The sequence below is a fragment of the Vicugna pacos genome, chromosome 8 (genome assembly GCF_048564905.1).
Source record: "Vicugna pacos chromosome 8, VicPac4, whole genome shotgun sequence".
Taxonomy (NCBI): Eukaryota; Metazoa; Chordata; class Mammalia; order Artiodactyla; family Camelidae; genus Vicugna; species Vicugna pacos.
The window spans coordinates 9,961,775-9,975,970 of record NC_132994.1 but is presented as its reverse complement, the minus strand read 5'-3'; the positions used below and the strand labels follow the sequence as shown (position 1 = coordinate 9,975,970).

Sequence of the window (14,196 nt, the reverse complement as noted above, 5' to 3'; positions counted from 1 at the left end):
AGAGAATAAAAAAGAGCATACTTTACATACTCAAAAATTGTTTGGTGATTTTTAGTCACATATAAGCCTTGGCTAAAGGCTAATGTGTGACCATTTAGTTCTTTCTGCATTTTTATGGTTAAAATTTGTTTCAAGTTTATTGCAGAATCTCTTTTTCTAAGCTGTATGACTGGCCATTCTCCTTGTAGCTTTTTCTTCTTAATTGCTTTGCTCAAAGAGCCAGCTGTGGGTCAGCAAGGTCTCTCTATTACCCTTAACAATAAATTATGCATTAACATTATTCAAATACTCTTTTTTCTTTTCTACATCCCAAAACCACCATTCAATAAACTAACAAAAAAGTTCTCCTTTCTTCCTAGCTCCTCTGCCAGTCTTTCTTGAAGGGCAGCTGAAATTACAGGGTTTTGCTGTTGTTTCCTTTCCTTTTGAAAGAGAAAGTGAATTTACCTAATATATAGTTTTATAGGTTGTCAGAATACATACGAGGTGTCGAAATACATAAGGTGTGTTTTGATACTTTTTAAAAAATCACACTGAATTCAAATTATTATTACTCAAAATTATAGTTTTACTATTACTAGCTTATCATTCATAATACCTCAAACAAAATTACACCTGTTAAAGCATATTCAGCATTCTAAGAAGTACACAAATCAAATGTATTTAAATGCTTCCCCCCCATCTTTGGAGTTATTAAAAAAGTAAAATGAAGGTGTAATTTACTGATTATTTAGGCTTGTTATAAAGACAATCATGTAAACGACAGAATGAGTTAGTAGCAACACTGACTTTTGATTTTAAAATATATACTAATTTTAACACTTTCAACTCTGTAACTTCAAAATTGAAAGTTAAAATGTTGCTGATTCATACGCACTTATAAAGGTAACATGGACCAGATCCTGCTGGGAAGTTATATCCCTTGGTGGCTCAACTTTGACACCAGTGGTTTTTAATCTGTGAGCTATGGTGCACAGGGGCCGTCTGGAGCCACACCCCTCCTCACTTGCCCTTCAACCAAGCACAGTGGTTCCAGTCAGAGAGCAGCGCCACCCCCAGGGGGAGTTTCAAAATGTTCCTTTTGTTATAATGACAGGACGGGTTACCCTACTGAGACCGAATTGGTGGGGGCCAGTGGTAAGCATGACAGTACTACCAACAAGGAACAGTCCCATCCAAAATGCCAACGGTACTCCACAGAGAGATGCCAATTGAGAGGAACACTTTTTTTTTTTAAACTTTTTCTGTGTTAAGAGTGGTATGAGGACGAAGTGACATTTCTTGTGCAGAAAATTTACATGGAAAAAAATAGGCTATTCATATAACAGGTTCTGGTCCAAATAATGAAAAGTAATTTTAAAAATATGATTTTGAGGTGACACTTATTTCCCCAATTACACTGCACTGACCTACTCAAAATTTCTGACATTTCTTTCGCCATTTGTTCCCTATAAGAAAAAGGATAACACAATACAGTGATATAAAAGACAACCACATAAATTACTTAAAAGACCTAAAAGCATAATTAAAATTTGTATTTTCAAAAGGACTACTGATTTACTAACCATATACTTTTACTTTGTGAAAGTTGATAATGTACTTTTCAACATATATAGCCACAAAATACAGCACAATTTTTGTTTAAATTCATTTAGTTCTTTGAATTCCATTTTTGCAGTAGGAACTCTTAGATGAAATCTCATGAAAGCTACACTTCTGTGATATTTTTATGTATAGAATATAATCAGCATGTTCTAAATGCATACAGGAAACTTGGCAGGATACAGATTCTACACGAGGAATTTTGTGCTAGGGTTGCTCAGTATAAATATTAACTAGACAAGGCATAATGGTGGTAAACCAATCTGATCTACTTTACAGTGTCGGAGTTCAAATAAGAGTCTGATGTGCTCAAAGCTCTTAAAAAAATTCAAATGCATCAAATACTTGTTAAATTAAAGATCAGAAGGGTTCTGACCTTCCAAGGATAAACATTTCCCAAAGGCAAAAACTTACTTTTATTACCCAAAAGATTATAACTTTTCTCAAATTTGGCTTAATTCTGTGAAACGGAATGCTCATTTCATCATGTTCCTCAACTTCATGAGTATTTTATTTTCGTGTCCTCTCCTCTCTACCTTCATAATTAATCATTTTCTCACACTCTCTATTCAACAGGCTCTGGTAACCTTAAAATCTTATAAATCAAAAGAAAGGAAGATGGCTATGTTCGCCTCAGGGATCAGTTTTCTGGATGCCTGCCAGGAGCTGGGACCCTGATTACACAGCAGCAGAGACGTCTCTTTCCTTCTGAGGAACACTGGCTAAGATCAGGTGCTGACGGGGCTCTATCCAAGTAAGCACAAGTCAGAGAAAAAGTCATCTTCCAAAACTGATGATCAAGGACAAACAAATGCAAATATAATCTAATAGAAATTAATCTACTAAGAATTTTCCAACTTTCTATTTCTTTTCCCACAGCAGATTTCAAGGGAATTCATGGCCTTTCAGAGCTCTTTACTCCACGGTCTGTCATCACGTGGAGATGCCCCAACACTACGCTGGATGGCAATCTCTCCTGAGTCTACAGCCCACCCCACGCTATGGGAGCTACACTGTATGTACTGGGTAGAAATGGCTCCTGCATCTGGGTCCCCTTCTTATTTTCCCAAACTATGTGCAAATGCTCACAATTTCACCTTGAACGTCAGCTGACTGCTAGGCTTGTTTAATTCAAACTCAAACGGGAACTATAAAGCAGTGGGTACAACAGCATCCACTCAGGGGCATTTACAAAAATCTTAGTGCACTGTGGCAAGAAGGATGCTGTTGAGAGTACATGGCTGGCACTGGATGAGATGAGGGGTCAGAGATGCCAAATGTCCTATGCAAGAACTGGCCCACATTCCATGTGACTTCAACACGTCCGCCAGACACAGAGAGTTGAAACATACATATACGTATAGTTTTACACGTAAACAAAGTTCTACATGTGAAACAACCCTTTTTTTGCATGGTTTTGATATGCACAGAAGTTTTATAGGAACTTCTCCACTACTGTAGAATGGAGAGGAGACTATATTTAACTCTGTTCAGAACTTCAGAAAGGATTGTCCACAATTTCTGGCATTTAAACCAATTTGCATTTGTAGTTGCTGCATTCGTGGTGAGTTTATGTACATGTAACAACATCTGAGTACCTGACCATGTTATCCTCTAGCTGTGAGCAAGCAATTTCATATTAAAATCAGTATTAAAATAAATATAATAAAATAAATACTTATAAATTACTGTCCTTTCATTTCTCTTCTACATACATTGCTTAGAGAGAATTATTAATGTAGTTTCCATCACTTATAAAACATTTGTTATTGGTATTGGGGTCTGACAGAGCTACGAACCATCACTATAAAGGGTACAGCTGGAGTTCTAAAAGCTGTTAAAATTCAGATTTTATATATATTTTGAAATTTTACATATATAGCACATATATTTAAAAATATAGGTAAAAATACGTTTTATGCATATAAAATATATTTTATATGTATATCCCAAATGCTACTTAGATTCTGTCTCTGCAGAGAGATCCTGACAACAGAAGAAACACTAGCACCAAAATCAGCACTGCATACGTAACAGTAGATTGTGAGCTGTTTAGATATTAGTAGAATGAACTGTCATATTTACTGAAAACTCAGCTATCTGCTGTGACTCAAATACTTCAAATATTTCATTTATTCTTATTTTTATTTCCACATGTACTTCCATTAAGGCATAAGGGCGGGCTAATTAAAAACACTTAAGACAAAATGGGTGTTAACATTTAAACAAAGCTAGCAAACACAAAGGAAGAACCAAATGATAAACCACTGTGATGGAGCACCAGACAGGAGAATTAACATTCCTCCTGGGGAAAAAAAAAAAAAAAAAAAAAAAAAAATAATAATAATAATAATAATGTAAAGTTTACTTCAATGAGGAAAATATTTCTTCTGAAAAGTATCCACAACCTTTTTTTTAAAGCTTATATGATTAAATCAAATGTTTAAAAGGGGAATGACATACGGTGTCATTCTGGGTCCTGCTCCACCAATTCTGTGAAAAGAATACATACATTTTAGTCAATGCCATAACCAATGCTCAACTGTGAAAAATCTGGATTGTGCCAAATTCGTTTCAATGCCTTTGCTCATTGATTTAAAAAACTCCATTACCTTTATTTAACTCTATGTGTGAGAACATTCAGAATTTTAATGTTTTTGAATCTTCTTAAAAATGATTTGAAAAGAATAAATGAAAGGCATTGAGTGAAAATTGAAGAGCAAATATATCACATCTAGGTTAGAAAATTATTCATTGTAAGGTTTGCTTGTTTGTTTTTAGTAGAATCTGGATATTATGTTATAATTTTAGGTAATGTAAAATCATCACTTTGCATCAAGGATCATATGTATAATTGATTAAGATCAATTTTAAAATACATTACATATGCGGAAAGCAATTCTTACTTAGAAGTTACTGGACGGGAATCCAAGCTGAAAAAGTTAACTTGAAATTGTTTATTGCAGCAGAATCTAACTACATATATTTTCTAATGTCTCATAGGACCCAAGAACATTTTCATGCTTTATATTAAGAACAGAGTTACTCAGAGAGGTTCTTACTCACACATTTGTTAGAAAGAATTCAGTGCTAACAAAGGTAAAATAAACATTCAAGAACATTAAGCTGCAGCCCGCGGAGTAAGATAAAATTACCAAACATGGGAAACCTTTAGAGAACATCATCCACAGTGCGGTGCTGATGCCTGCGGGACAGAGTATAAAACTACCGGGCGGTTCAGAGGGGAAGGGGTTCACGAGGACAAGGGGGTCGGGGAAGGCTTCCTGGCAAAGGACTGACAGAAAGGGCCTGAAGGGGCATCGGGGCGGGGACACCATCCCTCAGCCGTCCCACAGGAGAACAAAATCCACGTCTTCTACCTTTCATGTGATAACTGCTTGCAGTGTCTCCTAACTACTTGGTAGTGGTCCCATTACCTAGTTAATTCTGCTTAACTTCAATCATCGGTAACTCGTCACTTAAGCTAAAGGTCCTAAATGGCCCCCCTATTTCTCTGAGACCATTCACCTCGGAAGAAGTGCATCTTTCTGGTGATGGGATGGAGTCCACATGTAAGCCAGGATCTTATACATACTATGCGGAATGACACTGGATCTAGCTAAATATTTCAAATGCTCAAACACAAGAGTCCACCGTAAATACCACCGACGACTCCATCAGTGAGTCTCGTATTAATGAGCTTCAGGCATAACGAAGTCAGCTCCGTCAAGGCAGGACTCCCTCACACACACCAGGGGGCGCCGCCTGGTTCACCGCGCCTGGCCCACTGGTCAGTTACACGCAAAGGCTCCCGGCCACGCCAACAAAACACAGGCGCAAGGAACCGAACAGCAGCTGAGCCGAGTCTGCAGTTCCAGAAGCCACAGCCGGGCCAAAATATCTTAATATCTTTGTGAAACAGTGAAATGTTCACAAAAAGCCCAAATATTGGACCCAAACCAAAGAGCTTAACAATTATTATAACACATAGGCCTATTCAATTTAAATGTAACTTCCACATACAATTCAGCTGAGTTCCTTAGTACACTCACTTACTAGAAAAAGCATGAAGGCAACTTAACATACTCTTTTCCTTCTCTATCTTTGTTTTCAGCTAAATAAAATCTAATCGCCACTTTGCAATGAGAACCAAGTTTTTTCCTTTCACAAGGAAATAGCAACATCTAGTCACTGTATCTTAATGATTTTGTCATAAACACTGCTCTGACATTCTGAAAAGCATGGTTATATACATCTGTGTGCCCCTCGATATGCCTACAACATATAACCCTACATAAAGGAACCCCACAAACTAGTTCTGCTTTGTATCTACAAATAATGAAAATAACTAATGTTTCTACATTCTATATTTTTAAAAAATGACTCTGTTATATTAAAACCTTCCTGCAACTTATAATAAGAACATCTGTATTCCTCTACGCTCCACTGTATTTAGAGATAATTCAGAAACCTAAGGAGCCACAACATTTCAATGTGATAAACCTTCCTTCTTGGAAAAGAAAATTATTCTAAAACATGGGGGGGTCGGGGGAAAAATGAGTGTGTGTAAAATTTCTCAAGTGTCAGGGTGTAGGACGTATTTCTAAAAATTTGCACTAGGAAAATAATAAATCTCCCCCAAAAAAATAAATAAGAAAAAAGAAAATAATAAATCCCAATCTCAAATATATTAAACTGGATTATAATATAGTCACTGATTTTCATGCCAGTATTTAATGGCAGATATTTAGAAATTACCTGCCTATCCTTCACACAATACTCGACAATTTCAGAGTGATGTTTTCTTATTCATGAGCTGAAACAGCCGGTTTAATCAATAGTTCAAAACTTTGATAAAAATCGACTGTTTCATTCACTTGGTTTTAAAAGTTAATACAAGTAATTTTTTAAATGGAAAATACACCGGGACCTAAGGAATATGACTTTCTCCTACACCCTTCACGCTGAAAAGAGACAGGGAGAGGGGTACCGCGGCGAGAGCGCCCCGCCCACCGGCCCCACCCGGGGCGGTACCTGCGCAGCACCGGGTCCGCCTGCGCCTCGTCGCTGATGAGCTCGGCCTCGCTCTGCGCGATCCTCAGGGCCAGCTCCCGGTCCCGGCGCTCCTGCTCCAGCACCGCCTGCTGCTGGGACTCCTCCTCCCGCTGCCGGGCCAGCTGCTCCTCCACCTCGGCCTGCCGAGGACAGAAGACCATGGCACCAGGGCCTCTCCACTTGTCGCCCCGATCATTCCCATCACTACCTGGAATTGTCCCACTCAAGTTTTTGTTGTTTTTTTAAACTAAGAAATATATACCGTTTAACCAGAAACCATTTCAGGAGCCTCTATTCTCTTCTATATTATGAATAATGCTTCCTCGTTCCCAAATCCAAGCCAAGAGTTCCACCATTCTATTAACTATATAGTGAGTTATCCCGGATACCACATGAGTATCTTAGGTACCACATTAACACCAACACCTAAAGCAGATGTTAGGAATCGAAAGTGTTGGTTGTGCTCAGGATAAATTAGAAAGCCAAGGCAGGCACTCAATTACATGATCAATTATTCCCAGATAAGGACTTTTTAAGAAATGGGGGTAGAGAGACTCTCTTAATCCTAAATTATAAATACTAGCATCTACAAAATTATGAAATAACATTTTAAAACATTATAGTTATGTTTTTACTGAATGTTGATCTTTCTCCTAGGAATAACAACAAACCATACTTACTGAACTAGGCACTGTTCTAAATGCTGTAACGTGTTAACTCATTTAATGCTCACCACTATTATTTATCTCCATTCCAGAGAGAGAAAATTGTGGCCCACAGTCACTCACTGTGACTCGTGCAATGTCACAAGTTCTGTCAGTGACAGAGGCTGGACTTGAATTCACTTCCCTAGCTCCAAAGGCCCTTCCCCATGACCACTTCAGAAACCGCCTTTCGTCTCTGGGATAAATCAATGACAACTTACCTAGCAAATCAAGATCTTGCTTTCACTTCTTTTGTTTTATAATTTTGTAGATTCTATTTTGATAGAAATTCAGTCCAACTGCCTAATAAGTACAGACCTGAATACGTTTTTCATCATCTTCCCTTTTCTTTCTCTCTTCTTCTTCTTGTTTTCTCTTTGCTTCCATCTCAAGTTTCCTAACAAAGAAACAGAAAACTCCTCAAAGATTTAATAGAAAATAAGGAATCCTTCAGAAGGCAATTTGATGATCAATAAACAAAGGTGACAGAATGGGAAGGCAAATTAACCTCCTGGCCATATACAGTATCAACTTACTTGAAAAATAAAGTAAAATCTAACTCTACCAACAGCAATTCTTCTGAAAGAAACAAACTCAGTTACATTCTAGAACCTTTACTATCTCTAGATTAGCTGGGTTACAAAGCCTATTTATAAGGTCCTGATTACACTGTTTCCCTCTACTCCTTCTCCAATTAGACAACTTTTACATTCTTCGTCTACTCCAGTATGGCCATCTTCCAAAATGCTATCAGTGCTAGCTTATAAATAATACGAAGTCATAGTTTTAAAAAGAAGTCGTCCTCAGGTGGAAGAGTGTAAACAAAATTCAGGTTATGGTTCAAATCACTTTATGTCATTATTGTAAAACGAGCTTACTTTCTCCATTTTCAAACTGACTCTAAAATTAGTGTTTAAAAAGAATATGACTTTTGACAATAAGACTATTCACTGACCACCATCAACGCAAGGAATTCACTCTCCTGTGAGCTTCTAATTCAAAACAACAACGTAAAGGCCTTACATGCGCCTCTCCTCCTCCTCCTTCCTTCGACGACGTTCATCATCTTCTCGTCGCTTTCTCTCTTTTTCCATTTCTTCTTGAATACGCCTCAGCCTTTCTGCTTCCTCTTCCTGCTGCTTCTTTTTCTGCAGTGCACTGAGGAGCACCTCGGCGCTTTTAACTAGTGCATCATATTCCTTCTGTATCTGTTCCCTTGTCATCACAGTGGACTTAGAGAAACAAAACAATAGACAAGCACTTAAAAAGTTCTCTCTTCTGTTGCACAACAATGTGAATATACTGACAACTGCCAAACTCTACATTTAAAAATGGTGAAGATGGGAAATTTCATGGTATGTGCTTTTACCACAATTTCTAAAAATGCACATATACACAAAGACTGGAAACGTTGGTAAGCAATAAGCCCACTATCTTTGTGATACTGTTTGAACATTAAATAATATTCAAAAAAAATTTAACGTTCTCTCTGTGCACAAATATCTGAGTCTATTTCCTACCAATCAAGTAATCAAATATCTAAGGATATACTGTAGGCAAAGTAACATACTATAGTTAAAATTTTTTTAAAGGAATGATTAGCTAATTTTACCAGAGTTTACTACTCTTTAATAATACTTCAGAATACCAAATACATCCAAAATTGTTGGATGATTTTCCTAAATGTGTCTAGGTTGATTTTAATTGATTAATACCACATAAACAGGCATGGCTCCTGACAGATTTATAAAATCAGCTAAGGTTATCCAAAACATTTTTATTTTTCTCTGGACTTCTTTCTCCATTCTACCTCCAAGATTGATCACTGTCTACATAAAATATCTGCAGAAACTGTCATAAAAGGCTCACTTTAAGGTATTATATCCCACATAATTGCGCTGAATTATGGAAGTAGATGAGAAAAACATGAAGACCTTAAAATATAACAGAAAAAGATGTGACTAGACAGATGGAATATAATTAACAAACAAGCATATAGAAAAAAAACTTTCAATCCCACTGGTAATCAAATGAGTATCAAAATCAAAAAAAGAGGCCCTCTTTTTTCCTACAAAACATGGGGGGAAACTAATTATTATTTCATATCAGTTAAGTAAGTTATGACATACCCTATTATGAAGATAATGTAGTAACAGGGACGAGGCAATAACACAAAGATAGGGATACAAAATGAAATGTACATTACGATAGTAACTAGCAGAAGTACGTGCATATGAAATACGATGGAGGGGAATACACAACAGTATGATAGCTGAATGCGTTACTGTAGAGGGTTATAAGTTTTGGGGTGATTTTTTCCAAATTTTCAATGATATTACATTACTTTTAGAATTTAAAAATTAGTTTCTGAAAGTAGAAAAACAGGAAACAAAATAAAATAATCCACACTAATCTCTCAGTAGTGATTTGCAAAAGCTTACCAACAGAATATAGTATTTGGGGGAACCTTTCCTAACAACAGATAAAATTGCATAAAAACTGTCTTTCTTTTTTTGCTATGAAAATTTTCAAATATAGAGTAAATAATATAATGAGCATCACTTGCATCATTGAGACTCGACATCTGTAACATTTTGTATCTTTTTAAAAAAAAGGACAACTTTCTATACAATTTGAATACCAGTAACAAAAGATATTAAATTATTTTTTAAAAGTCAAAGTCATTTGGGTTTAAATTACATACCTTAATTTTGGCCATTAAGGCATCAATAGAAATTTCAAGGTCCTTGACCTGTTTATTCATCTCTGGTTTTCCATCTTTCAGTGCACTTACTACTTCATTAAATTTGTCAAGTCGTTTCTTCAGTGTGCCCACCTTAACCAGGCCATCAATGCTGTAAAGATAATGCTTCATCAGAGTTTAGTTTCACCATATAACGCTACAGGTAGATTTTTCACTGTAGTAAAATGCTAAATATATTGCTATATATCCTTATTTCACTTCTGTTTCCACATTATTTGATATTCTTTTTTTTTTTAAAGATCTCTTCTTGAGGGCAAAAGAGAAATCAAATGTGGATGTGAATGACATTAGTATCTATCATTAAGCGTTAAGCCTTTTATATTTACACTGAAATTTTTGAGAAATCAAATTATAGAAGAACATAAAAGAGTAATCTCTTTCAAGCAGTGTTAAGGATTAACAGTTTATTCAGATTTCCAAGTTTAAAAAGTCTAAACTAATCATAAAAGACTCAAACAAGAAATGGACTAAATTTACAGGGCTACAGTATAATTCCTACAAATAATCTTGAAAATTAGGGTTAAAATATTAATGAGATGTTTTTAAAAACAATGTCAATTTGACATTTATCGATAGGCTCAAGTCACTATAATAATCAGAATAAAACAGCTTCTTTGAACCATTTATTCCAACCTTTTATTTCAACCATTTATTTCAGCCTTCTATAGTGTTAACATTTTTGTAAACCACTTCATTTTTGTAAGCTACTTCAAGTCCATTTATAGAATGAGGCAAGTAAGGAATTAATGAAGCATTAATTAATATCAAATAAAGAACATAAACAAAGGCTAATACATCTTTTTATGAAGAGCATGAGAAAAAGATAACCTAGTACCCAAACTGCTCTTCACGATGACTTCACAGCCATTTACGTTAGGGTAAACAGTCCTACGGGACTCTTTAGGCTCTGTTCATCTTACCGAGGTTTGTGTCTCCTTTTGCAAAGCCACATTCGAATAGTTTTTTGCATTTTAATGCAGGCTTCAGCTCGGTATTTTATTTTGTTTTTCACTATGTGAAAGAGGAAAATACAATGATAGAAAATTATTTCGTTTAAATCAGACATACAGCATTTTAAAAAACCACTCATTTCCACAAAGCAATTCTCAAGAAATGTAAAATCTTGATGAATATATTATACCAGGCATCAAAATCAGCAAGTTCATCATTTCTTGAATTCCTTATATATCTTTTTTTAAACTCATCATATATTTCTTTTTTTTAGTTTTTGTTTGTTCTTGGTTTTTCTTATATTTTTTCCTTTCTTAAGTTCTGTTTCTTTTGTGGAGGGGAAGGTAATTAGGTTTATTTATTTATTTTTAAGAAGAGGTACTGGGGATTGAACCCAGGACCTTGTGCACGTTAAGCATGTGCTCTGCCACTGAGCAATACCTTCTCCTCTTCCTTATACTTCTTAAAATAAAAAGGACCTCATGTATATGGCTAGGTGTACATTTTAAATGTATTATTTTCTTATTATGCTACACTATTGCTTCCCAAACTGTCCTAGGCAATACTGGTCTATGAAATGTTAACAGGTATATCTTGAAAAAAAGATTCCTGTGTCAAATGAACTTAGGAAAAGCTGTACATTATACCTCCTTTTGGAGATTGACAATGAACATACTGAGTGAGGCCCTCTGAGAATCCTACAATAAAAGCATCTGTCTAACTTCAGTTACCCAGAATGTCCTAGACTGATCTGACCTTGAAATATTTTTTTCAGAGGTTCCCCATTAATATCCTGCAAAGATACTGTCTGGTTATTGACTTGATCACTGCACAACTCAGTCCACAAATGGCAGAGATAATTTTAATGTAAATGTGTCTTCCAACAGAATGCAATGTTTAAAGCTGAAGGCATTTAACTATAATGACAAGTATGTTCATATTTTACCTGGAAAATGATGAGAAAAGACCTTCTGCTATCTTTTTTTTAATTACAGTTTTCTTTCTATCTATATTTCAGTTGACTAATGAAAGACCTCAGTAATAATCTTTGCTTGCATGATTTCTTTTCATTAGGTCAAAGGAATTTTTTTTTTTATTAATTAAGAAACAATTTACTGAGCCCCTTTCACATGCCTAGCACTGTTTCAGACACTCTGGTGAGTATGGGGAAAGGGGCAATGATAAAGTTAACCAAGTTGCTAACAACAGCTCCCTACAACTAAAGGTTTGCCGTAGACTCTCAGGTAACCCACAGATATTCTGTCCTTCACCTTTGTTTTGAGTCAGAGAATACTGTAACAACTACTTATCTAAGACTTTAGATTTCGCCCTCTATTAAAGGAGAGCCTTAATTAAAGGCTTTCAGTCAGAGACTCTGGGAAGATAAGTCTGGAAAGCCAGGAAAACCAGTTTGGGAGACAGTGAACTTACTGTGCAGGCAGGGAAGAGGGGCTGCACTCAGGCAGTGGCAAGAAAGAGCAAAGAACAGACGGTGTTTTGAGGGGGAATCAATAGAGTTTGTTGACTGGCAAGCTTTCAGGGACAAGAAAGAACAGACAAGGACAACCCTGAAATTTTATCATGTGTACCTGTGATGTCAGGCAGGTGGAAAGAAAAGCTCTGGCTTAAGTCTGAGAGACTGGGGTACGGTATGTGGGAGGGGGCGGGGAGGTAGAGGGAGAGAATCAAGACAGTAATCCTGGGTTTATTCTTTAGGAAAGGATGAAATTAATTCTCCTATAATATATGCAATTAAAGAAGATAAGTATCATACACTCAAAAAAATTTGAAAAGAAAGTCCGTAAGTTCTATTTATTGCACACTACACGTGAGGTGTTAACGACAGGAGGCCAGGGCACAGCACTGAATAAGTGACCCAGTCCCTTCTGTTCGGCACTCAGCACTGAGACGTATTTATAATGTTCCACAATTCAATTCCCTCCCAAAATAATGCCAGGTCCTGGTGTGGGAGAAAACACCTACATTTGATGACTGAGAGCGAGCACCACTGAACTTTCTTCCAGCGACTGCAGATCAGCCAGTGATTGACTCTCTTCACCAGCTCCGCTAAGTGGTCAGGGTCTGACTTCATAATCTGATCAAATTCTGCAAACTAGGGAATAATGTAAGTGACTATCAGCATCAGAAGACAGATGTGTTTAAACATGCAGAGAGATACAAAATACTAGAACTCAAACCCCAGACAGAACTTTCTGGAAATGGTTACAAGCCCAACACAGACACGTCTCAGGGGGTGCACTGCAGACCCAAACACCCTCGGCTGTACTTGGCTGTTTTTTTCTTCCTTTCTTCAGGACCTTTTTTGGTTAGGGAGGGTTACTCATTGCTACTTAGTAGGTATGATAAAGAAGTACAGAAAAAAAACTTAAATGACAATTATAGATGGTAGGTAAAAAGGTTCTATGGAGAAAAGAATGAAAAAAAGGGCTAATATATCTCTGCATTGGCTCATCCATATTCTCAGACACCTGTATACAGCTCCTAACAAGAAGGTCAGCTCTGTAAAATCAGGTACCACCGAAACTACTGTGTCTCTCCCAACCCCCATCCCTGTTTTGGTCAGAGATAAGAAATTCCTACTGAGACAGGCAACACAAATAAAACAGCTAGCAGGTTGTTCAATAATAAAATGCATTATTTCCACAATTTACCATCAAATTGCATACTGATTTTTATCCTTTACCAAATGTCCCACTGTGGTATACTGAAGATGTCACACACCTATCAAAATAACTGCCTGTTGTAATAAAATTAAAGGTAATGTAAGGAGAGTAAAGATTTCTGAAAATCTGCCTTGCAACTTCCTTCTGACTGAGTAATTTTTCCATATCTTTCTGACTGAGTAATTTTTTTCTGGAGGCAAGTAAGACCAAGTGTCTCTCTCTTATCATACTTTTAATTCTAAAATAAGGACTACAGCCCTGATATGAGAAATGTTGAGTTTATGATAAGTATGATTACAGCTAAGCCAACTATGAATATTTATCTATTCATTTTCTCTTAATCTTCTCTTTTATAAGAGATGGTATAGGTTCTCAGCAGTAAAAAATATTCACAGGGAAGTACATACGTTGGTAATGTATTACACAGATTTTATCT

The 14,196-nt window shown here is 36.3% G+C and overlaps 1 protein-coding gene across 2 annotated transcripts in view; it reads right to left on the bottom strand.

The window, feature by feature from the left end:
- MYO6 (myosin VI) overlaps positions 1–14,196 on the bottom strand; it is a 79,992-nt gene that overhangs the window by 10,629 nt on the left and 55,167 nt on the right. For both annotated transcript variants that reach the window (XM_031680271.2, XM_031680272.2), the window contains exons 22-27: positions 13,060–13,189; positions 11,046–11,136; positions 10,066–10,216; positions 8,385–8,593; positions 7,680–7,758; positions 6,637–6,797 (exon numbers count right to left, since the gene is read on the bottom strand). In XM_031680271.2, coding sequence (XP_031536131.1) covers positions 6,637–6,797; positions 7,680–7,758; positions 8,385–8,593; positions 10,066–10,216; positions 11,046–11,136; positions 13,060–13,189 — 821 coding nt within the window. The remainder of the gene's footprint in view (positions 1–6,636; positions 6,798–7,679; positions 7,759–8,384; positions 8,594–10,065; positions 10,217–11,045; positions 11,137–13,059; positions 13,190–14,196) is intronic.